The 24,837-nt window shown below is 57.0% G+C and overlaps 4 protein-coding genes across 4 annotated transcripts; 3 read left to right on the forward strand and 1 right to left on the reverse strand.

The window, feature by feature from the left end:
• Positions 1-5,989: 5,989 nt before the first annotated feature.
• Positions 5,990-7,207, forward strand: UV8b_08080 (uncharacterized protein; the record flags this gene model as incomplete). Its single annotated transcript, XM_043145577.1, has 2 exons — positions 5,990-6,366; positions 6,499-7,207. The coding sequence occupies 2 exons, from the start codon at positions 5,990-5,992 to the stop codon at positions 7,205-7,207; spliced, it is 1,086 nt and encodes a 361-aa protein (XP_043001512.1).
• Positions 7,208-14,400: 7,193 nt separating this feature from the next.
• On the forward strand, positions 14,401-17,464 carry UV8b_08081 (uncharacterized protein; the record flags this gene model as incomplete). Its single annotated transcript, XM_043145578.1, has 8 exons — positions 14,401-14,548; positions 14,628-14,831; positions 14,924-15,006; positions 15,074-15,253; positions 15,322-15,414; positions 15,482-15,638; positions 15,703-15,947; positions 16,025-17,464. The coding sequence occupies 8 exons, from the start codon at positions 14,401-14,403 to the stop codon at positions 17,462-17,464; spliced, it is 2,550 nt and encodes an 849-aa protein (XP_043001513.1).
• Positions 17,465-18,146: 682 nt separating this feature from the next.
• UV8b_08082 (uncharacterized protein) lies at positions 18,147-19,694 on the forward strand (the record flags this gene model as incomplete). Its single annotated transcript, XM_043145579.1, has 5 exons — positions 18,147-18,152; positions 18,243-18,328; positions 18,439-18,595; positions 18,662-19,335; positions 19,442-19,694. The coding sequence occupies 5 exons, from the start codon at positions 18,147-18,149 to the stop codon at positions 19,692-19,694; spliced, it is 1,176 nt and encodes a 391-aa protein (XP_043001514.1).
• Positions 19,695-20,132: 438 nt separating this feature from the next.
• UV8b_08083 (uncharacterized protein) lies at positions 20,133-22,922 on the reverse strand (the record flags this gene model as incomplete). The annotated part of the gene is made up of 3 exons (XM_043145580.1): positions 20,133-20,197; positions 20,297-22,670; positions 22,776-22,922. 3 exons carry the CDS (start codon positions 22,920-22,922, stop codon positions 20,133-20,135), a joined length of 2,586 nt encoding a protein of 861 aa, XP_043001515.1.
• Between the last annotated feature and the right edge of the window lie 1,915 nt (positions 22,923-24,837).

The raw sequence follows: 24,837 nt of genomic DNA on the forward strand, positions 1-24,837 counted from the left end.
GGCTCTCTGGGGGAGGGAGGGTGGTGGTGGTGGGGGGAGGGGGGGGGGGGGCGGGCGCCAAGGTACCGGCAGAGGTCAAGCATGGGACTCCAGGTCGCGCCAGTGCAGAGCAGAGTACGGAGTAGTTCCTCTAGAGGGCCACTGCCAGCCGGTACATACGTAAAGTACATACCCGAGGAACCAGACCCAGTCTTGGTGGCGACAGGCAAGCTGGCTGGGCAGTTCAGTAACGTGTAGCTGCCAGCTGCGCCAGCTGCGGCAGGGTGCCAGGGCCCACTGCAAGTACTGACACCATCAGACGTCTGGTACGGTGTGCTCAGGCACGCACTTGCCGCTCAAGTCAAGTACTCCGTACCTGATGTCCTATCCTATGTCCTCTTCTTAGCGCACGTCTACCTGTCACCAGCCAGAAACCTGCGTACCCGAGGCAGGCTACATATACTCTACTCCGCAGTACGTAACGTGCAACATTACATACCACCTAGGTAGGTCCCAGACTCCAAGCATCCGCATCTGCCCGCTTTCTTCTTCCCCCCAGTCTCAGTCTGATCAGTCTGATCCGGGAACCAATCAGTCTTTAGCCAAGGGGCTTGCTCTGGTTCGCCTGTCCAGCTACCTATATGTACTTTGATGTGCCTCCCTCGACCTCAGCCCGTCTTGTGCATCCGCCTCCCCCCCGCCATCTGGACCGGTCGGGCTGGTCCGCCAAGAGTCGGCCTGGCAAACTAATGGCAGACATGATGCATCGTGGGAAAAAAACAGAAATAGGTGCGTGGTGGGTCGTACATGCCTACCGACGTGGAGCGGTTGTTGGGTGCCTTGCTCGAGAAGGTCAAGCCAAACATTGCGCAAGCCCAGCCAGGCTGGCTAGCACAAAGACCAGTGGCCAGTCGCAGCTGGTCACTGCACAACACGCACTAGCCTGTCGCTCCCGCTGGGGTGCGCCATGGGTGTGTGTGTGTGTATGTTGTGTGTGTGTATGTTGTGTGTGTGTGTGTGTGTGTGTGTGTGTGTGTGTGTGTGTGTGTGTGTGTGTGTGTGTACGTGCATGTGGACATGAGCAGGTGGCAGAGGCATGGGGTGGAGGGAGGGGGGCATGGTCTCAAAAGGGTTTGGCTTGGTCTGGCAGACCTAATTCGATTGTGGATCTGATTCCTTCAGGTTTCGACAGCGCAAAAAAAGGTAGCTAATAAATTAAGAGGTAGATAAAACGGCCTGCTGCAAAGGGGAGGGGGAAACCGGAGACATTGAGGGAAAGCGTCAAATCGAGGGAAAAAAAAAAAAAAGAAAAAAAAAAAACCCCACCCCCCTGTCATTGCAGTCATTATCCCAGCTTTTGCTTGCTCCGAGTCTTTTTGCCCTCTTGGGCCCTGGGGAATCGACTCAATCGAGACCAGGCAGGCAGGCAGGCTGGCTGCCCATGGCATCCCATCCCATCCCACCAGCCACACCCACCCTCAGCCCCCTCAGCCGAGTCATTTCACCATGGATTCCTTGCATTCATCAGTGGGAGGTGTCCCCCTTGGACATCGGGTGTGCCACGTACGTTGGGACACCGTCATACGGCACACCCCCTTCACGTCCCGCTGTTCCATGATGCCATGCCGTGTTTAATCGGTTGCATTGTGGCCTCGTCCGTTCGGGTGCCGGGGAGATCAAGTCGTTTGACGCGCGCACCTAGCGTGGTGCCTTGTCACCCGCCACGCGTTGGCGCGCCTGGATTTGATTCCAAGACCAGTGTGGGAACCAAGAAGGGCAGGGAACAAAGAAAAGGGTTGTGCAGCAGTCTAGCCCCCAGCAGAGCAGCACGGCTCTCGGCTACTTGTCGAGAGACTTGGCGCGCGGGTAGGTGGCCGGAGCCCAAGTGTTTGGGGAACTGGTGATTCCTTGCCCTGGATTCCTAGCCCTGGGCACTTGGGGGAGGCAAGCCGTGGTGGGTGATTCAGGGAACGCACTTGAAGTCAGTCACGACTTGACGGCTCGCACCAGGGCGGAAAATCCCTGCACCATCCCCATCTCCCCTCGTCAAAGAATGACAGCATCGTCAAATGCGGGTGCGTCCACCCCCCCAGTCATCGATGATTTTGTGGCTTTGCCCTTTGCTTTGCAACAGGCTTGCGCTTGCGCGGTTTGGGGGTAAGGAGGGTGGGCACTGGGGGGTTGGCAGCGGGTGCATGGGTGGTTGCATGGGTGGCGCATGCAGCGTGCGCCATGTGCCGTGTACAAGGACATCAGCGCGCCCGCGCACCCGCTCACCTTGTAGCCTGTACAGAGCATGGCCCCGGAGCTGGAGTTTCTCCTCACTGCCTGCCAGCGGCACCCAGCGGCACCCAGTTGGCATCTGTCTGGCATCTGTCTGGTGGAAACTCGGCGGGAGACGGCACGACAACACGACAGCCAGACCCTGGGAACGGGGGCATGAGTGGCGGCAGCCAGCAGCCAGCAGCCAGCAACCAGCAACCAGGCGCCGCCTTGCCCAAGCTGCAACGTTGTTACGTTGGTTACGTAGCTCGAGCCGCACGCAAACAAGGCTCGACATGTTTGAACCCGAGCGCGAGGGGTCGTGGCCCCGGGGCGGCAGAGCTTGGCGTGACCCGCCGGCATTCGCTGGTCCCTACCAGACATGAATGTATTTGACCAGACTGTATCAAGCCAGGCCAGCCCGCCAGCCCAGGCCTGGGCGAGCAATCCACAGGGGAAGCGCCAAGGCCGCGGCGCTGGTGGAGCCCTGGGGTCCCGGCCTGGCCTGGCCTGGCCATGGCGCCCCGGCGAATGCACCCGCGAGTTGATTCCAAGCGAGATCCATCTGACAGACAGGCTCCAAGCTCTGGCCAGTTTCAGATTGTCAGCAACATGCAGCAAACCAGACATCATGGACAATCACTCCCGCCAGTCCGCCAGTCCGCCAGTCCGCCAGTCCGCCAGGTTCACCCAGCACACTTATTGTTGCCTCAGGGCTCGCGGCCTGCCCAGCATCGGCTCCGACGAACCAGAGGTACCTACCTACCTACCTAACCCAAGGTACCTGACTTACTCCAGAGGCAGCGAAGCGGTATGCGAGACTGCGGTGCAGGCCGCGCTGCTTGGCAGGTTGGGTTGTGCCAGGCTGTGCCAGGCAGGGGTCGATGAGGCAATGACGAAACCAGAGCCGTCGTTGCGTTGCGCCTGCCTCTGCCAGGTGCCTCGACGGCTGCCGCCTGTGGGGAAAGGGGGAAAAAAGGGGCCGAATAGGAAAAGGAAACAAAAAGAATCAACCAATGCCTCATACCTCATCCGGGGGACGAATTCGACAAGGGAATATACTTCATCCCGACAACGACACTTCTTCACCCGAGTCGGCCGAGTAAGTCAAAAGTCAAAACAGCTATATGCCCCCGGACCCGATCTAAACGGTCCTTGGCCACAGCTATCCTGAGACATGGCCTCCCCGGCCCCCTCTCACACGGCTCACACGGCTCACACGGTTTGTTGGGGAACATGTCCCCCATGCCTTGAACTGTCTCGAAATCGAGAGTCGCATGTGACCAGCTGCAGCCTCGCCTTATGCTCACGCGGACTCCAACGAGACTCGTTTCTTTCGCCCAGCAAGAGTGAAGCAAGATGGGTACAGCCTCCCAGCGCTCGTGCCTGGGCAACGCTCACCCAGGTAGGTGGCTAGCTGGCAGGAGCCTCTGCCGGCCACCCACTATCAGATAAATTGATGCTTTCCCAGGTCGCCTTCTTTTGGATCTGCACCATGGAGTCGTCGTTGGCCCCCTTTGCCGCCATCATGGTGACGTCATGTCTCCGTGGGAAGCAAATCCGTGTCGCCTGCTCTGGGGGTCCTTGGTCAACAACCGCCGTCTGTTCCGGAAATGAACGAGCATGCACCTCTCGCCAGCTGACCTGTGAGCAGCGTCATGTTCGGATCTTTGCCAAGGCTTCATCACCCTTCATTGGCGTCAGTTGTTCTACATTCATCATCGCTCGAGGGAGGACGCTGGGCTCTCTGTATAATTCTTCCCCAGAACAGCATGAGTGGTGACAGCTGGACTCTCTTCAATGTGCAACCCGCGGTCAGGCTTGATCTGTTTGCAGTGGTTTCGACGAGCGCCATTTCATACGCCCGGGTCAACACGCAAAGGGAAGATGACAGTCATTATATGCTTTGCTTCATCCATGCCCAATCTCATCCAACCCAACTGGTTGACAAGCCTTAGCAACATGCGTCGCGCTTTTATGACGCGGCTACGAGCTCAAGCATATATGCGGTTCCTTGTACGACGTCTCCTGCAGCCGTTGTGCCATTTGCATCCCGAGTCGATAGCCATTCGAACACGGGCAAAGCTGATCAAGCTGTAAGGGGCAAGTCTGTGGAAACGCAGGGACCGGTGTTGTTTGGTAGGCACTCTTTCCCACAGCAAGACGCAGCACTGCACGGCAGAGATGAGAAAGGCACAGTCCGAATTCCATTCTGTCCCATCACCCAACTATAAGCTGTTCTAGCGAGCAAATCGCCAAGGTGATTACTACGCTGGAAAGAATGAGGTGTTTCCTGGGCGTCGTCTTTCGCCGCTACCCGTGTCGAATTAGCACCTGCACCTGCACCTGCACCGTTGTGACGTTCGCTGCGGCGCCGGATTTCCAAGAACCGGGGTGCCAGGTGCGATTATCGAGTGCTTGCTCCGTAGCTTGGTGTTCGTATCGCAGCAAAATGCGCGTGGGTTTGCCGAGCGCAGCATACGGATAACGGTTGCGGTAGATTAACAACGACGGCACTTGCACGCTTGCACGGCCGCCAGACCCTCTGCCAGTGCCGAGTGTGTGGCGAAATGGATTCACCGAACCAAGCTCAGATACTGTAACTCAGGTACTGTATTCTGCTTTGTACTCAATCAGAATGGGAGATGTCAGTGAAAAGGGAACACAACCACCCCCCCCCCCCCCCTCTCTCCACCACTGTTCCTGATAACATGGCCATGCACGTATATCTGCCCCTGGTGCGTGCCAGTAACGTCTTTTCGTTGGAACGTTCTGCAAGACCAGCCGCCCATGGCTCTGGATGCAAAGGGCAATCGTTGGAAGCCAGCCTACTCCCATAGCACCATCGCGGGCGGTTGGAAACGTCCTGGCACTGCAGCGTTTTCAGCTAGCTAATTGCAACCAACGGGTAGATAAAGGACCATGGACGCTTGAATCGGCATGTTCGGGGCCATGGTTTGAGCTTGACCCGAACTTGACCTGAACTTGACGAGCAGGCAGCAGATCTTGCACCCCTGTACTCCGTAACTTGTTGGCATGGAGCATGAATGGACAAGGCATTGTCTGTAGTCGGGATGCCGGTACGGCGCAGAGAGTGCCAAGCACCTTTTCCGCCCGGGCAAGCAAAGGGAAGCTGGCGACAATTCATTTGCCTCGTCGTTTTACTTTCGAACGCCAGCATGTCCCGTGCACAAGCAGAGGTCGAGGCCACGGGCGGCAATTCTGCGCCACAAGCGTCGGGGACCTCGATTGGCCTCGAAGGGCGGGCAGCAGCCAGCCAGCAGTCATGGACTTGAGCCCAAAAACACGAAAGAGGGCAAAAGGGACGAAGCAAAGGAGAAGATAAACCCCCGGAAGAGAGGGAACGATTGGATCCAGTTCCCCATCTGGATTCAATGCATGCACTTTCTTTCATTTGGCGATTCCTTCAACCACAGCCTGGCTTCAATCATTCCTTGGCAGCCTCAGGCCGCAAGAGTATGTCTGGCAGTACCAGACACAGCCACACTGGCAACAAGCCCCAAGGCCAAACCCAGTCGCGACGCCGCCCTTGGATTCAAGAAGCCAGTTTGTGACATCTCGCTAGCTCGAAACCCCCACGGCCCGCAGGTTCCAAAGCTACCCAGACCTCACCAAGCATCGGCACGGGCCTCGACAATTTCATGAAGACGACCACGGCCATCACCAGCGCTTAGGGACGTCCCTCTTCTCCTCCGCTCCGCGACCGCTCCACGACCGCTCCACGGCCATGCCCCCAAGAATAAACCTGCCGCCCTTCACCCGGGCGCTCCTCGTGGCCCTCTTGTTCCAGTCCGTCCTCAGCGCCGCCATTCGATATCGCCAGTGGACGGAGAATGCCCGCATCCTGATCCCGTACCTGACGCTCGTTCCCCAGCTTTCGCTCGTCTACCCCTGGACGTTTCTCACGACGTCTCTGGTCGAAGGCAACATGTTCACCTTGGCCGCTTCCGGGCTGACCTTGTACCATGGCGGACGATACCTCGAGCGAGCTTGGTCGTCCGCCGAGCTGGCCAAGTTTGTGGGCCTGGTGACGCTTGTTCCGAACGTGTTGACTTTTCTGCTCATGGTTTTCTTTTTCGCTCTGACGCGATCCGAGAGCTGGACGTAAGTTTTTGCCTCCCCGTCGAGGGAGCCCAGTCGCGCTTTTCCTTTTCCTTTTTTTTTTTTTTTTTTTTTTTTTTTTCCAGCAAAACTAACCTGTTCCGTGTCCTCTCGGTTTTCTCTGTACCCTTGCAGTCTCACGACCATCTCGGGCGGCATATCGTACCAGGTTGCCTTCCTCGTCGCTTTCAGCCAGCTCATTCCCGCGCATACCGTCACCTTGTTCCGCGGCGTTCTCTCGCTCAAGGTTCCTCGCTTCCCCCTGTTGTACATTGGCGTCGTGTTCGTCTTGTCCATGACGCCTCTTTTGTCCAGCTCGGCCGTCTGGCAAGCTACGCTTGGCTTCCTCGTCAGCTGGACGTACCTGCGATTCTACAAGACGGTGTTCCCGGACCTGGACAGCTCGCAGCATGCGTCTCTCCGCGGCGACTCCAGCGAAACGTTTGCCTTTGCCGAGTTCTTCCCCGGGCCCGTCAAGCCCTTGGTGGCCGCCGTTTCCGATCAGATATTCAACCTCCTCGTCGCGGTGCGGCTCTGCACCCCCTTCTCCCAGGCAGACATGGCTGCTGCGCGAGGCGAGCGCGCCATGCAGAGGGGAACGCCGGGAACCGCCCGCGCCGAAGCCGAGCGCAGGAGAGCCATTGCCCTCAAGGCCCTGGACCAGAGGCTCAACGCTGCCTCGGCCGGTTCGGCTGGTCGAGCACCTCCCGCGCAGCCCACCGGGCCGACGGTACAGACACAACCCCACCCCAGCACTCACACCGCCATGGCCTCCAAGCCCGGCGATGTACTGGGCGAGACCAAGTTTGAGCCAGATGACGACCACGACGACGACAAGAATTGAAAAACACCTGGAGCGTGCTTTTGAGCTGTAGGATAATGTACGACGCTACATCGTGTATGGTGGGGGTTGCCATTTCTTTTTTCTTTTTTTTCTTTTTTTCTCCCCTTCTTCCTCGCGTCTGGTGCTGGAATTAGGGGGGAAAAGAATGTCCTCGAAGGGGAAAAGGGGGGAGCCCGTTTCGTAGGGGACGGAGTTGGGAGGGGAGGGAGGCTTGATCCGGGATGACGACATCACCCCAGGCCCTTGATCTTGGTCTGGGTTGGCAGTGGGGGCGGTTCCTCATTTTTCCTTTTTTTTTTCTCCTTTTCCCCCACAATTCGAACGGGCGAATCATGCATAGCCAACACGTAAGCGACTTGCTTTGATCCTAACCGCTGTGTTCTCGGCGCCTCTGTGCCGAGTCATGCCGTTGTTGAGACACGCTGCCCTTTGACGTGAACATTGCACTGCGGCGGTGTCTATCGACCCCGACCCCGACCTCGACCTCGACCTCGACCTCGACTTCGGACTGCGCACCTGCAGCCGTGGACGTTGCATGCAACCAGCAGACATGACGTGACGCACGGCAGGCGGAGGCTGACTTTATACTCTGAAGTCATTATTCTCCGACACTGCCGGGTAGAGTTGAGGCAACCGAGGGGTAAGCAACTTGTCATGATTGTGCAATTCAGAGCTGCGGCAAAATAAGACTAAAATGAAAAAAATGAAAATGAAAATAAAAAGAAAGGAATGTGTAAACGAGTGCCACGTGCATTGCAGGGCGCGGACGGAGCAAAAGGTCAAGCAAGTGACGTCTGGGCAACCCGTCTCTTCAGCAGTTGCGGAGACTTGGCGGGCTTGCTGATCAAACCCCCGATGCTCCGCAGCCCGCCGCCCGCCGCCCGCCGCCCGCAGATCCGAGGTGCCTACCTATGTATGTACCTACCTACCAGGTGTCAGCACTCCGTCCTCCGTCAATCCTCGCTGGGCAAAACTGGGCCGGTCGCAGCGACTCACCGAGACACCTGCACCTGACGGCGAAAGACGCCGCGTCGAGGGCAAACCCGGGGCCGACGAGCAGCGCAGCTCGCAGCCGGCGGGGCTACTCGTTAGGCGCTCGGTACATGAGCCTTGCGCGAGAGTTTTGGGAAGGATTAGCTCAGGTGGTTTGGATGCCGCATTTCGGGCCAGACCGGGTCGGGGGCGCTATCAGCAGCGAGAAAACGACGACTCCCAGGCAAGGTACATACATACATGCGCCTTGCGCGAAGGGGGAGCACTTCCAGCATCCTAGGCACCCTTACAAGCTACCTGGTGGCAACATGAAATGTGCCGAGCCAGCTCAGGCACCCCTTCTCAACAGGCTAATCTTCCTATTGGGCCCATGCCCCTGCAGGCGACAATGCTGGGAGAACTAGCAAACTCCTCCCACGCCCAAACATCATGCACAAGTGCCCGTTCCCGTTCCCAAAACGCACCAGACCTATGTACGAAGAGTGCAGGGCGATTGGACTCCCAAGAACCCGTCACGATTGAGATGGTCCCCGTGCTACGCTGTCGGACAGTGCCCTCTCTGTTGTGTTTGAAAAATAAATAAATAAAATAATTAAATAATTAAATAATTAAATAAAAAAGCGCCAGCTTGGTGGCTGCCAAGGGCCCTTACGAAGTGAAAGCCCCAACCCTGAATCCAATCTCGTTTGGTGACTGGATGGGGAAAACCTGCCGAACGCTGACGTGACGCCACACGTCGCCTTTCTCCAAGAAGCCCCACCGGACCCACCTGCCACCCCCTCCCTCCTCCGACGATCGATGGGAGGGCAAAGCTTCGAACAAAACTTCGTTTTCGCCCCATCGAGGCAGTCTCCAGACATCTTTCCTTTCTTTTTTTTTTTTTTGTTTTTTTCTTCTTTCCCTTCTTTCTTTCACTTCCATTCCATCCAATCGATCAAAAGGGGCCTAAATTGAAGTTTTTCTTTCTTTTTTTTTTCTTTTTTTTTTTTTTTTAAAGCAGGCCATGCTATTCCATCGCAAAGTAGAATTCAGGTGAAAAAGGAACAAAAAAGCTAAAGAAAATAAAAAAGAGGCCAGGGCTAAAGATGCCCGATGATGGGGCTTGGTGGGGATGGCTTCTCCATGCCGGGTTCTATCCGCATGCGTATGTATGTATGTATGTACCCAAGTACAGTACCTAACCTGGGTGGGAGATGGCTCTCTGCAAAGAATACGGGGCGGCGCCCCACCCACATCAAGCTTGGATGGGCCGCGGTACAAAGGCATTTTTACCTCGAGTCCAAGCGAAGGCGCTTTTACCTAAGTGGGTTCATGAGGTGCGTTTTGCTTGTTTGGTGCTCTCCGCCAAGCTCAAGGAACCCGAGGGAAAAGAAAACAAAAAAACAAAAACCGCCCAAGTGCCTGCCATGGTGGCTGATCAGCGTTTGGGTTTGGCTCCGGGGGCCCTTGTGCCGACTGGACATTTCTAGTCACCAGGTTCTTCCTCCGTCAACCCCAGCACAAGCCGTTAATAAGCTCAAAAGCTGAGGCACCCAACGTACTACGTACCACACATTGAGTCTGGTACTTGCAGGAGCCTTCATGTTACTAGCGGTCAGCCTGGGCAAAACAGCCTGGCCCCTTGACGGTGACTAATGCTCCAACGACAAGGCGGTAATCCGAAGTCGCATGTACGTGCTCTGTACTTGCATGCTCATGCTCATGCTCATGCTCATGCTCATGCTCATCCTCTGCCGAGGCCGCAGGCTGCAGGGTTGAGGATATTTTGGTTGCAGGCGGATCCCCTCTGGTCGTCGCTCACCAGGCGCTTCCCACACCAGCAGACCGCACCGCCCAACCTTTTTCCCCCGGGCCTGCTTCACGCGCAGATTCCTCGGGAGGCCCCTTTCTTTCCTCGCCGCCTTTGCCCGTCTCTCTCGTGGCTGCGATAAACTCGGAGCGACCGCAGAGCGTTTTGCGTGCTGTGGCACCCCCCCTTGGGGACAAGCTGGACAATGACAATCAAAAAGGCCAGCGTGCCACCGAGACGGGGCAGCTTGCCCGCGTCTGGCGGCCTGCATGGACATGCCAAGACCCGCACGCCGCTTTTGCTGCTGCGCGTGTGAACCCTTTGCACGTCTGGCTGTAGGGACCCGGCCTTTGGCATCACGTCGAATCCTTTTACCGACTCTCGGGCGGTGGTTTTCTCTGGACTCTGCTGTCCATTCCATCCATGAGTTGACGTCTGGTGCCTTTTTGGTGCGGGTGCCGCTGGCTGTGCTGCACAAGTACCAGACACATGTCAATGGGGGGGCGGGTGTTGGGGCAATAGGCAATTGGCAATAGGCCCCGGCTGGGTATCGTCAAGCAGCCCAGGGACCGCGCGGCGCAGGCGGCGCGAGCAGACGGCAGAGCAGGGGCGCTCCATCCAACGCGGCCCATGAGATCAGTGCACCCAGTCCGGAGTAGGCTTTTTCGCCTCCAACCCTGCACAATGACTGCATCATGAGAACATGTGTTCCAGTTCCATGCGGCGCTAGGGGCCTTCCTCTCTGGGGTACAGAGGGCGCTAATCGGGCTCCAGGCTCCAGGCTCCAGGCCCCAGGCCCCAGGCCCCAGGCCCCAGGCCCCAGGCCCCAGGCCCCATTGCGTCTGGGGGACTGGCCGCGGGAACGATTGATTCAATCTTCCTGGGCACCCGCCGCCAGTGGCAGCCGCCGACCAAGCCTGCGGTCAATGAATGGCTGGGGCCAAAAAAGGCTGGAGATCAGCCCGGCCGTGTTCCTGTTCCAAGGGGCCGACAAACATGACGAGCCTCGTCGTTCCGCTGGTCCGTTATTGGGAAACCCGGCCGCTTTTTTTTTTTTTTTCTTAAAGTTTTTTTTTATTTTCTTTATCTAACTGGTTTCCTTTTTCCTTTTTCCTTTCCCCCCCCTTTTTTTTATCAGAGGGGGTAAAGGCATGGCACGGCTGCCTCGCATTGGCAGCTTTTCACTGGGCAGCCAGGTAAAGGCAGCTAGCTGCGAGGTCGAAAGGGCCACCGCGGCGCAATCTGGTGTTCTCGTGTGTTTTGCTGTGTATGTGCCCATTACTCCAAGCCCATCATCGCCCCCCCAGGTTGATCGCATTTGCGGTGGCAAAACAGGCAGCCCTGCCCTCGGCTGCAGAGCACAATTCCGCAGCTCGATTTCGCAACTCGCAGAACCCCGAGCCCCAGTGGCCGCCGACGCTCATTGACGCGGCCGCCTCGTTTTGGCGCCAGAAACGCGCACCAAAGGCACGTGTCGCTCGCTCGACTTGTGCCATCTTTTTTTGGCAAAAGCTTCGTCTTCGTCGGGCTTCCCAGCGCCACGCGAACCCCCCCCCTCTGGCATGTGTGGCTCAGCGACGTACTCTGTGTAAACAAACCTAGAAAGTCAAGTCAGGCCAAGCCGAGTCGAGTCGAGTCGAGTACTTCCGTACGCCCCAAACGTCAGCTCCCACGGTAGATGCTGCTTGTCGTGCACCGGCAGTTTCCGACCCGGGGACAGGATCCGCAGCCGCAAGCATTCGTTTGGGAGCGGTCTCGACTTGGCTCCAGGGTGCGAAATCGACTCCGTGGGATGGGATGGCTGTCCGACCGGGGCAACCTTGCTGGGTTGGCGGGCCGAGCGAGTTTCAGCAGCCCATCTCTTGTCAGCCGAGCGAGAGTCGTTTAGGCACGAACATTCCTCTCAACGATTTATGTGGGTCGGCGCGCTGTGCGGTTTAGTTGCAGAGGCAACAAAGCTTCAAATTGATCGCTTTTGCCGACAAGAAGACGTCTGGTGTAGTGTACATGCTACAGGGACACTTTTCGAGAGTCATTCGCCAATCCATTCCACTGCAAAGACCAAGTCTCTCACTCCCTCTTTCTTCTTCTTTTTCTTCGCCTTCCTCACCCTCTCTCTCTATTTTTCATTTTTTCTTTCTTTTATTTTATTTTATTCTGTTTTATTCTGTTATCATGTTGTATGAGCCAAGCATCCTTATTTATTCATCTTTATTTTTTTCCCCGTCCGCCGCTATTTCGCTCTCATCGTGAAGTGGCTTCCTCCAACTTTGCCGGAATTCAAGGGGAAAAAAAAAAAAAAAAAAAAAAAAGGCGTGTCACGTGCCGACACATCGAATCTTTCCATCCACAACAGATCTCCAGATTATGTTGTCTGATTGGTGCGTGTCTCGGACAAGGTCCATTGTCCCACACAAATTCACGGAAAGACTAAATTGAGCAATCCTATGTCAAGTTTTGAAAACGCGCATCCGGCCCCCCTCCAATGACCTGACGCAATGTCCTGCAGCTTCTGCCCTGGAGCCTGGAGAGAGGCTTTAATAAGCTGGCTTGAACGCTCTGCCGTTGGCAAGGGAAGGGAGCCTCGGGCCCTACCAGTTGCACCAAGAAATCCCGGTGCGGATACTTACTCTAACAGTCTGGTCTACTCCGTGCACATGGCACTTTTGGCCACGACAATTTGCTGCAAAATCCTGAAGCTTCGCTATTTGGAGGCCGTGACCAACGCGGGGAGGGGAGGTCGCCGGGTGCAAGACGACGTACCGAAGGAAGGAAAAGTTCGAGGACTTTGTTTCCAGCTGCCAACCAGACGTTATCACCTAGCATGGGGGAGGCCAACCCAGTCTCTCAAGATAGTTTACTAAAAGCCCCCGAGAGAGGCCCACCCACCATCCCACAAAATCTCAAGGGCGTGCGAAGGGGCCGCGGTATAAAGGAGTGTTTGTAACTTTGGAGGCGTGACTGTGGTGGGCGTGGGTGTGGGTGTGGGTGTGGGTGTGGGTTTGGGTGTGGGTGCGCGTGGGTGTGAGGGGGTGTTGCCAGGTAGGCGTGAGCATTCGAAGAGGATGCAGTGATGCGCACAGCGTGCGGGTTACAGCCGCTGGTCAACTCCTCCGTACGAGACTTGTTGATGACATGAGTCCTTGGGAGCTTGGAGCTTGTCGCCGGACTGGGTCGACCGGGTCGACCTGGAGGCTCCAGCCGCCATCTGGGACTGATTCGATGCAAGTTGGTTCCGTTCTGCCCCAGAAAATCCGGCTCCAGCAGCAACCACAGGGGTTGCGCGGACAAGGGCCTTTGGCCTTGACGCTCCACGGGCATGCAGTCGACCGGGCTCAGATGCATCCAAGAGGGAATCCTGATCCGTGGTGCGGACAATTCAATGTATGTCCAGTGGCCAACATGCATGCAGCCTTTGGCGAAACAAGCAGCGCAGAACCGCTCAAGGGAGGTGAGAGGAGGAGGGAGAGGAGGAGGGAGTCGAGGAGGGAGAGGAGGAGGGAGAGAGGAGGGGGGGCTGGCACCTGCGCCGGCGCCTGCACCTGCACCTGCACCTGCACCTGCACACCTGCACCTCATACCATGATACCAAGTCCTCCGTGGCAAGTGCCCCGTCATACGCATCATACCATAGCAGCACAGTGCGCGGTGCACTTTGCACGGTACACAGCGCACGCAGCCCGCAGCACCTAGTGCCCCTTTTTGCATGGCCCAGAGGCACGGCAGAAGGCAAAGCGGTGCAGACAAGTGGGCGCTGGGCAGCGGGCACATGGGATGGACATGGGTAGCCCCGCTCGCTTTTCGCCACGGCACGCTGGTGTGGTTGTAGTGCCAATGCGCCCGTTCCCTCCCATTCTCATGGGTAAGGTGAGTTTGGCCGCCAGCTGTGCAGGTTCCTTTCCTCCACCAACAGCCTCTCCCCAATTGCCCATTTCCTTTTCTTCTTCCCCCAAGTTGTTGTCGTCGATACGGATACAGCCTCGCTGGACCACGACTCCCTCCGAGTGTACGCCATCTCCGGCTTCACCGTCTTGCACAAACCTCAACCTTTTTCTGCCCTTTCTGCTTCGCTCCCACCTTGCCGGCTGGCTTGTCATCTTCCCTCTTTGGGCCTCGGGAATCTCTTCTGGGTAGCTGTTGTGATCCGAGGGAGACGTTGGCTTGCCCACAGTCCATGCGCTAGGAACATCCCCCCCCCCCCCCCCTCCTCCCCATCTCTTCCACCAAAATTGCCTCTCACGCTCTTTTCCCTCGACCATCATAAACGTGCGTCGAAAGCTCAACCAAATTTTTGGCCAAGCGCATGCTTTTCCAAAACTCATCTCTACTTGAGCCCTCATTTACTCCTTCGCACACGCGCGCCGCGTGACCATTCGACCGGCGGGTGCGGCCACCATCATCAACTGCTAGCATGGCAAATCACCATCCCTCACCCACCATGATGCAAATGCAACAGCAACACCCCCCAAACGTGGCTCCTCCGCAGAATGTCCCGCCGACTCACTTCCCACCGTCGCATCAAATCTCGGCCATGAACGAAGCTGTCTGGTTGCAGATAGGTATGCACGGCAATCATTCACCTCTTGACCCCGCGACACGGCCTAGTTGCGCTTCATGTCTGCTAACTGCCCCCAACAGGAAGTTTTTCAGAACTTCTGCGCGTCCCCGAAGAGGCCATGCATGCCTACGAGCGAGCTCTTCAAGCAAATCCCAACTCGACGGCGGCCATGAACGCCATTGGTATGCTTCTCAAGGGTCGCGAGGCTTTTGACAAAGCCCTCGAGTTTTTCCGCGCCATAGTTCAGCTTGAGCAGAACAATGGCGAAGCGTGGGGAAATCTTGGTATGTTTTGCGCCCGTCTCCTGCCGTCTCCTGCCGTCTCCTGCCGTCCCTTGTTCGATCCTCGTGTGTGTTGTGCTAACTCGTCACTACAGGCCACTGTTACCTCATGACCGAGAATCTCCAGAAGGCTTATGATGCTTACCAGCAAGCTTTGGTCAACTTGCGTGACCCCAAGGTTGGTCAATCGATTTCCAGTGACTGATGGAAACTTCCTGGCAGTCTTCTAATCACCTTTGCCACAGGACCCTATGCTCTGGTACGGGATAGGTATTCTGTACGATCGCTATGGTAGCTACGACTATGCCGAGGAGGCCTTCTCCCAAGTCATGCAAATTCAGCCCGATTTCGAAAAGGCCAATGAAATCTACTTCCGCCTAGGAATAATCTATAAGCAGCAGTCAAAATTTAACCAGAGTTTGGATGTTTGTCGTTCCCAACATGCCAACGCCCAAGTCTTCATACATGGACGGCGCTAACTCATCTTCGGCAGTGCTTCAAGTACATTGTTAATTCTCCACCTGGACCCTTGACTCAAGAGGATATCTGGTTTCAAATTGGCCATGTTCACGAGCAGCAAAAAGATGTACGTACCGATCATCGTTCAACAGTACTCACCTTGTGCTCTTGCCATGACTCACATCTCCCGATAGTTTGACAGTGCCAAAGCCGCCTATCAACGGGTCCTCGACCATTCACCAAACCACGCCAAGGTGCTCCAACAGCTAGGCTGGCTACACCACCAGCAGAGCACTTCTTACGAGACCCAGGACAGAGCTATCCAGTACTTGGAGAAATCCGTCTCAGCCGGTATTAGCTATCCACAACCTGCCTGATCAAAGTTATACCTGCTGACTAAACATGCTTTACCCAGATAACCAAGACGCCCAGAGCTGGTATCTCCTGGGTCGTTGCTACATGGCCCAGCAGAAGTATCCCAAGGCCTATGAGGCATATCAGCAAGCCGTGTACCGCGACGGCAAGAACCCCACATTTTGGTGCTCCATCGGAGTCTTGTATTATCAGATTAATCAGTATCGCGATGCGCTGGATGCTTATTCTCGTGCTATTCGCCTTAACCCATACATCTCCGAAGTCTGGTATGACCTCGGCACATTGGTATGTCCATGGGCGTGTTGTTTTTCCTCCCAGATGTGGCTAGATTGTTTTCTTTTACTAACTCTCCATTCTCTCAGTACGAGTCGTGTAACAACCAGATCGCCGACGCTCTTGATGCCTACCAGAGAGCCGCGGAGCTTGATCCAGGAAACCCCCACATCAAGGCTCGTCTTCAGCTTCTTCGCTCTGGTGGCAGCAATGGCGGGGGCCCACCTCCTGCACCGCAGCCTGCAGATGTTCACCCACAAGCATACCAAGCCGCTGGTCCCTCTGGGCCCGTTGGACCACAATGGGGTGGTTCAGCACAGCAGCCTCCTGCTGGCGGACCCCCTTCTGCCCCTCCAGGAGCCGGTGATAACTGGGCTGGTCGTCTTTCCAATGTGAATCCGCCACCGCAGCCCCCCAACCCTTACGAGAACCGCGGAGAGCCGTTCAGGGGACCTCCTCATCCTCCCCAGCGTCAACCCAGTCCTCAGCCGGAATCGCAGATGCGACCTGGTTACTCTGAACCTCGAGGCCCTCTTCAAAGCTCATCTCGACGAGGTCCTTCTCCAGCCACTCCAGCTCATCAGTACGGGCAGCCGCCGCCGCCCCCTCAGTCGCAAGGCCCGGCTGCGTCCGAACGAAGAGTCACCAACCCAAACTGGGGAGGTCACCTACCATCGGCATCCGCTCCGCCCTCGAGCACCGCAAACGGAGCCTCTGCTAACGGTGCAGCGCCCTTTCGGCCGACCAGCAGCCCACGGGGCGAGGTGAGACCTCACGATAGCCGGATGGCTTCTCCCAAATCGGCCTATCCACAGCATCAAGCGCCTCCCGGCTACGCTCATCACCCGGAAGCACCTCCGGGTCCTTCTGACAACCACTCGGGTCCTCCTCCAGGCGGTGCTCCTGACGCAGCTGCGCAGCGGCCAGACGAACGCCCTCCATCTGTAGGCCCCAAGCGTATGCGAGAGTGGGAGGAAGAATCCGTTGCGAAGAAGCAGGCCAACGAGGAGAACCGCGCTCGTCTAGAGGATATGAGGCATCGCCGTCCATCTACCCCTCCTCGCGACAGCTATCGCCGCAATTCCGGCGAAGCAGTCCGCCGTGCCGAGGAGCCAAAGAAGGAGGAGGCGCGTTCGCAGAACGACAACTACCATCCTTCTGACGCTGCTCACCACCCCCAGAATCACGCCGTCGGCCACAAACAGCTCCCCCCCATGCAACCGGCTACGGTTTCAAAGGGCGAAAAGACGCAGGCTGGCCCGACTCCAAAAGAGGAACGACCCTCCTCGGAGCAGACATCCTTGGCTGCGGCGCCGCCGGTCGTTTCAGAGCCCGAGCGAGCGGCTCGCAAGATGGATGTGGACGAAGATTACGATGATATTCCTGAAGATGAGAAGAAGAATGCGAGCACCGTAGTGGGATCTGCTCCCACAACGGGTGCGGCCGACGCCAAGACGTCCTCGCCTTCCACCACTGGAGTCAATGGCACTTCCGGCTCTGCCTCTAAAACTAAAATGGAGCAAAACTGAAGCTTTTTTTTTTCTTTATTGCTCCGCGATCAAGAGTTAATTGATGAGCTCTCTGAACTTTATGCAGCACAACCCGTTGATGTTTTATCATTTGTATACCACCGGGTCCAAAACAACCCGAAGTTTTCTTTTGTCGCAAAATCCTTGGGAGAGGGGGAATGAAATTTTTTATGGTGACTGGTTTGGAACTTTGAATGGCAAAGGACTGGTGCAAATGGGGGGTTTCATGCATGTTTATTTTTGGCTACAAAAGTACCTAGCAGTCGATATCCGCGCTTTGACAGTAGCTATGTTGCAAGGAGAAAGAAGTAGTGTCTGGATTTGATAAATTGATGAGGCTTTGTTAAACATGGGTTGAAAGTGGTCAAAGTGAGTACGCCTAGGTAGTGCTTCGAGCGGACAGCCGAAAATCTCGGGGTTCTGGAAGTCATCTCGGTCACGTGAATGTCAGCTAATCAAGGTCGGATAAATCGATTGGCCTTGGCTGACAACCTGGTTAGCGTGGCTGGGTTGGCGTAGCCCCCCTCCCCCCGGGCCCCACCCGCACAAGGTCCACAAGGTCCTCGCTTAATATTTCGCCCACAACTTTGGTGTCAAAAAAAACCCACTCGACTTCTTCTGAGCACGCAGAGCTCCGATCAACTCTTTTTACTAACCGCCAAACCACCCGCAGTCCGCCGAAATGAGTGTAAGATATTGCCATTCAAAATCAACGAGAGAATGTGCTCGTTGAAGATGGACAAAGACAAAGGATTGCTGATGCTCGTGTCGTGTGCAGCACCGCAAGTTCGAGGCTCCCCGTCACGGCTCCCTGGCCTTCTTGCCCAGGAAGCGTGCTGCCCGTCACCGTGGCAGGGTCAAGTCGTATGTGGTCACTTGCTTGGCCCAGCGTTGAGAGGCCTTTCCCTTTCTTCTTCTGCTTCCTCTGCTGTCTTGAAGTTTGTTTCCCCCCTCGCTGACAGGTGCGACGGCAGCTTCCCCAAGGATGACCCCAAAAAGCCGGTGCACCTGACCGCCGCCATGGGCTACAAGGCCGGCATGACGACGATTGTGCGCGACCTGGACCGACCAGGCGCCAAGGCGAACAAGAAGGAAGTCGTCGAGGCCGTCACGGTCGTGGACACACCACCTGTACGGAAGTCACGCAAAGCAAGTCAAAGGCCGCTCGAACCCGCTTGGCTAACGCTTCCCTTGTAGATGATTGTTGTCGGTCTCGTGGGATACATTGAGACGCCGCGCGGGCTGCGCTCGCTGACGACGGTGTGGGCGGAGCACTTGTCCGACGAGGTCAAGCGCCGCTTCTACAAGAACTGGTACAAGAGCAAGAAGAAGGCGTTCACCAAGTACGCCCGCAAGCACTCGGACAACAAGGGCGCCAGCATCACGCGCGAGCTGGAGCGCATCCGCAAGTACTGCACCGTGGTGCGCGTCCTGGCCCACACGCAGATCCGCAAGACGCCCCTCAAGCAGAAGAAGGCGCACCTGATGGAGATACAGATCAACGGCGGCTCCGCCGCCGACAAGGTCGCCTTCGGCCACGGCCTGTTCGAGAAGCCCGTGGCCATCGACTCCGTCTTTGAGCAGGACGAGATGGTTGACGTGATTGCCGTCACCAAGGGCCACGGCTTCAACGGCGTCACGGCCCGCTGGGGCACCAAGAAGCTGCCGCGCAAGACGCACAAGGGTCTGCGCAAGGTGGCCTGCATCGGTGCGTGGCACCCGGCCCACGTGCAGTGGACGGTCGCCCGTGCGGGTCAGATGGGCTACCACCACCGGACGTCGGTGAACCACAAGATCTACCGCATCGGCAAGGGCGATGCCGACGACAATGCCTCCACCGAGATTGACATCACCAAGAAGAAGATTACTCCGTATGCTTTCTCCCTTCCCCCCGCCATCCTTCTACACCCTCTTTTTCCCTTGTTCCTTTTCGTTTTGGTTCGTGTCTGCCTGCTTGCTAACCCCCCCGTGTGCTAGTATGGGTGGCTTCGTTCGCTACGGCGAAATCAACAACGACTTCGTCATGCTCAAGGGCTCCATCCCCGGTGTCAAGAAGCGCGTCATGACGCTCCGCAAGTCCATGTTCACGCACACCTCGCGCCGCGCCCTCGAGAAGATCAACCTCAAATGGATCGACACCTCGTCCGAGTTCGGACACGGCGCTTTCCAAACACCCGCCGAGAAGAAGCAGTACCAGGGCACCCTCAAGAAGGATCTCGCCTCCGCCTAGACCGACCACGGCGGCAAGGCAAACGCTCGCAGATTCCTCATTTTTTGATCTTGTGTTGGGGGCAAATCACCATTTTCAGCTTTGCATCCGGTGTACGGGGGGTTTTGATGAAAAAGAATTCTTCTTATTTTAACGAGGCACACAAATACAATATTGGAACCGTAGCCCGTCTCCGGTTTTGTGATGCGAATGAATTTAGTGATGAAGAATCTCGTGCAGCCTGGCCAAAGGGGTTACGTTACGGATAGGGGTTGGTTCGTGTCAAGACGAGGTGCCCAAATAATGACCATTTGCAGGGTCTTGCATGTTTCCCCTTTACAGCTGGATTCGTGCCATCCCCTTTTGCAACGTCCTCCTTTCTTCGCATCCGCCTTGTTCTGTCTGGCTCTGTCATGGCCCGCTGTGACCCGGCCGCTTCCCACGGACCTGTTGCCAGATTTACATCCACCCCGTCCCCCAGTTCCAAGCGGTATACGGATCATTCGGAACCAAGTTAAACAACACTGCCCCTCCCCCCCCCCCAATCCCAGGAAGAGAAAAAGTCAGAAGTCCGCGGGCAAATCCCAACAACGGTGTGTCCCATGGTGAGAGGCAAAACTTACTCTGGCCAAACGTGCCGATCGCTTCATCCAGCTGAGAGTCCACCTGGTCTCTCTGCTCGGAGTAGTAATACCCCATGGTGTTGACCGGCCTTATCAAGTCAAACTCCCCACGAGCGGGCTGATAATTGCTGTCGCTTGGGTCCCAAGCCGAGTCCGCAGACGCCCCGAGGTCGACGGCTCCAGAGGCCTCCGTCCCGCCGTGCTGCAAAAGGACTTGGTTCGCCTGCGGACCACCGCCAGCGTCGGGTAGATGCCGCATTGCCGGCGAGGGACTCAATCTTTTCGAGGACGAGGGGAAATGAGGTGGAGAGCTCCGCGATAGGTCCGGGATGGACGTGCGATGCCTGTCGGAGGAAAGCGCCTCGGGCCCGTAGGAGCAAGGGTTTGATCCGGCCGTCGGGTCGGGCCGCTGGTGCTGCTGGGTGGCTGGGGCTCTCGCGGGAGAGGCGGGACGGCTGCGCTGGGACTCGCCGGCAGCCAGGGCTTCCTGCTGGAGCCCGTTGTCCACCTCCTGCTGCAGGCTCTGCTTCAGCAGCCCGGTGAGGAGCTGGTCCGTGTAGGCGGCGATGGGGCCCACGTGCTTCATGGATCTGCTGGCTCGGATGATGCGAAGGGTGCCGGCCTTTGCCTCGTGCGCGACGGAGCTCAGCGGCCAGGTGGTCGGGGGTATGCAGAGTATCACGCCGGCGTTGAAAAAGTTGAGGAGCACAAAGGGCATGCTCAACTGGCCCTCTAGCTGCTTGACCGGTATGCGGGACATGTGGAGGGCGGCATTGACAGACGCGCGGAGGGATTCCGCGGCCGCGTCGAGGTTCCGGCGCGGCACGGCTTGCTGCGAGCTGGCTGGCACTCGGTACTCCAGCAGAGGCCGGTGGATGAAGATGACGGCGCTGGAGTAGGTGACGCGGAGCCCCAGGATCTGGAGGGACAGGTGGCGGCGTTTCCGCTCTTCTTCGGGGCAGAGACCCTTGATGCTGGCGATCTCGGCCAGGACTTCCTCCTGGGCGTCAGGGTCGCAGGTAAACACGCGGGGCAAATCCGCTCTCCACGCGTCCAGCAGAGCCCGCACTTCCTGCACCGTCCTCACCAGCACGTCGAGGTCTTCTGGGGAGATGGGGCTTTGCAGCCGCAGAAGCCGGTAGCGGTTCAGCGCCTGCCGAATGATTTCGTAGATGCGGAACTTTAGGACGTGGAACGTCTGGAGCGACGGAGCGCCCGCGGCTGCATGAGGTGGTGCCAGCAGAGGGTGTTTGGACAAGGTAGGTCCGAGGGCCATGTCATCCAGGTCTTTGAGAGGATGCACGTGAGCAAAGGCCGAGTCAAGCGATGCAGGTCGACCGTAGATCATGGCGGCAAACGTATCGGCGAGGGCGATGTGATTCCAATTGCGTCGACGGACTTGGGCGAGGATGGGGTCAGGGTCTGGGTCTGGGTCGGAACCGGTTCCGGTTCCGGTTCCGGCTCCGGCTCCGGTGTCGGAATCACAATGCAACGAGAGGGCGTAAGCGGTTCGCACGGCCAAGCCGAAGAGGCTCCAGGCGAGGGTCGGCGAGGCGTGAAACATGTAGTGGGCGCCCAGCATGCTGCAGACTTGCACCGTCTCGATGCAGCAGTCGTCGAGGCAGTCGAGGAAATGAAGGCGGACCTCCCTGATGAGCGACGCCGCAAACGAGTCTGCCGCGAGTCCTGCCTGGGCCAGCAGCGCGTGTCCGGTCCACGACGGATCGCGAGCCGCACCCATCAGACCAAGCGCGGACGCCATCAAGCACGCCAGCACGGCACCGAGCTCGCCTTGGTGCCACGACGACCTCGAGAAGAGGTCGCGGGCCGACGTCCTGAAGGACGGTTCATGGAGGATCAGGACGAACCAGTGCATCCGGTCAAAGTAGGCGTCGAGCAGGGCCTCCATCATGGCCAGCGAAGGGCAAGCCATCGTTTCCAGCGACCACAGGAGGCCGGCATCGGGACTACTCAGGGCGCGCGCCGATCTGCCAGCCTGGCCCGGGATGCTGGGACTGTCGCTCGACTGCGGCGCTGCGGAGGTGCCGAATATGCGCGCGACGAACCCAACGGCCGAGCTGTTGGCGCCAAACTGCCGCCGCTCGCTTGCGTTGCCGTCGGGCAGGAGCTGCGACGCAGGGGGCGAACGGAAAGCGTCGGTGGGAGAGCGACGCTGCAGGCTCGGGCTTGGGCTTTGTCCCGCCGCGGCAGCCTGCCGAGGATGGCTGTCGATTTTCGGCTCCGGTTTCGGTTTTGCCAGCCGCGTCAAAGGCCGCCTCTTCTGGGCTCTCCTCGCTGTGGAGGCTGCCGGTTCGCGAGGCTCGCATTTCATGCCAGAGCGGCTGCAAAGCGTGCAGGGACGAGCAGCATCACACTTGTCCCGTCCCCGACGAGGTCAGCCATCCGCTTCGGGGGCTCGGGGGGCCGGCTACGTTTGGATCAAGTTTGCAAACACCCACGCACCCACGCACCCACATACCTTGAGCTTTTGTTTCCGGCATCTGACACAGGCTGTGAGGACTCGAGACGTTGGCGGCGGCACTTGGCTAGCTGGCGTGTCGGATGTGGACTCGGTGGGGGGGCGGCCATTGGTCTCGTCCGAGACTGGAATGTCGGCGCATCGCATAGCCACGTGCAGTCAGGCGTCACGAGTCAGAAGCTCGGGAGAGTGCTCCGTAGGGGGGCTGGCAGAGCGAGACGGGCGAGTAAACAGGCCAATTGCCGTCGGGGCGAAGGCGCTGCCTGCTGTCGACTTGGACTGATGACTTCCACCGCGACGCGACACCTGGACTGCCAAGAACGACGAGACGGGGCATCCACCGGACCAGAAAGTTTCGGAGGGGGGAGGGGGGAGAAGCCGCTCTTTCTCTTTTCCTTGGTGTTTGTTTGGTGACTCTGGTCCTTCCTGCCAAGCCAGGTCTACCTACCTACCTACCTACCTACCGACACACGGAGGCACGGAGGCACGGAGGCACGGAGGCACGGAGGCGGGAGGAGCCGGTATGGTATGTAGTTCGAGGTTGACAATGATGAAACAAATGGCTCAAAACGTTTCCGGTGGAACCGCAATCTTTCCAAGTTCCAGTCCCATCCGGATCCGCAACCTCCCACTCTGCAAAAGGCCTTTTCTTCTTCCCTTTGCCTCTTCTTTCCCTGCAAAGGAAATCACCACATGTCTAACGAGTTACGCCGCCCTTCCGGGAAACTGGCCGAGGCAAAGGGTATGGGAATCAAATCAGGGCAAGGTACGAGCAAATAAAGGGAAACAGTAGAAACCAACAAGACAAGACAGGAGAAAAACAGGAGAAAAAGAGGAAGGAAAAAAAAAAAAAAAAAAAAAAAAAAAAAAAAAAAAAAAAGTCTCCCCGTGTCCCGAGAATGCATCCGATGGTGGCTGCCTGCTTTTCCTCATCCATCCTATCCCAAAGGGCCGGGATACAGAGCGCCCGGCGGCCCTGTCAACTCTATTTGACCAGGGGGTCTGAACTTTGTCCTCACCCCTTTTCCAATATATATGCGTGCGTAAACATGGCGGAAAGGTTTTTTGAACACGCCGGGAACAAGATGGGTCTTGTATATGTATTTTCACACACTTTTTGCTACAAGTACCTACCTAGGTATGTAGTAAGAACGTAACCTGCTATAATATTCTTCTTCGTTCCTGCTACTCCATGTATATTTCTCCCTTCTACAGCACGGCTTTTGCCCACGCAATAGCCTTGGAAGCGATTCATATTACGATGCATTCATTAGTATTCGCAATCGATCGAGGGATACGTTATTACATATAGGGCGTGCGCGGGGTACTAAGGTAGCGGGTAATTGCAGCTAACAATATAGTATTTTTAAAAATGCCATAGTCACAGATGCTCCGGTTATTTGTGCTGTGGCATCTATGCGCGAGTTTAGAGTAGTCAGAATGCCCCAGGTCACTGTCGCTATATATAGAAAATATACAAGTCCCACTCTATTCCCGGCATGTTTGAAAAACCTTCCCGCTCTGTTTACGTGTACTTCCTATATAAGCAGTTATGCTTCATATTTCTGGGCCCTGGCGATAATGCGAGACAAGAACAAGGTAGCGGCCCTGTCCATGCTTTAGACTGCTAGGCTAGGTAGGTCAGAGGCTCTGATCAGTCTTCCCTGCTGATCACGTTGCTGGACAGCAGTGTCCTAGCTCATCCATCTATCAGACCCTCTCTGGCTGCTTTTTGTCCCCCAGATAAGGGCAAGTCTGAAGTCATGTCTGGTCAGTGCTGCTGATGAAGCAAAAATGGCACCCGCCGCGCTCACCCCTTTGATGGTAGTCTAGCAGGTAGTGCAAATTCCCGATGCCGAGTTTTTATACCCCAAGGTCTCGGCATTGTGGTCGCAGATTTGCATCGATTGAGAGTCGGTCCGATTTCAACCCCTTCTTCCATCTGGGCCATGTTTCCCCCACACTCGCCAGCCTTGCCCAAGGATACTCAAACATGAGTGATCCAGGCCACTATTAGATGCCATGGTTCACCATCGGGCCATCGTCAACGTAACATGGCCTT

The sequence above is a fragment of the Ustilaginoidea virens genome, chromosome 7 (genome assembly GCF_000687475.1).
Source record: "Ustilaginoidea virens chromosome 7, complete sequence".
Lineage (NCBI taxonomy): Eukaryota > Fungi > Ascomycota > Sordariomycetes > Hypocreales > Clavicipitaceae > Ustilaginoidea > Ustilaginoidea virens.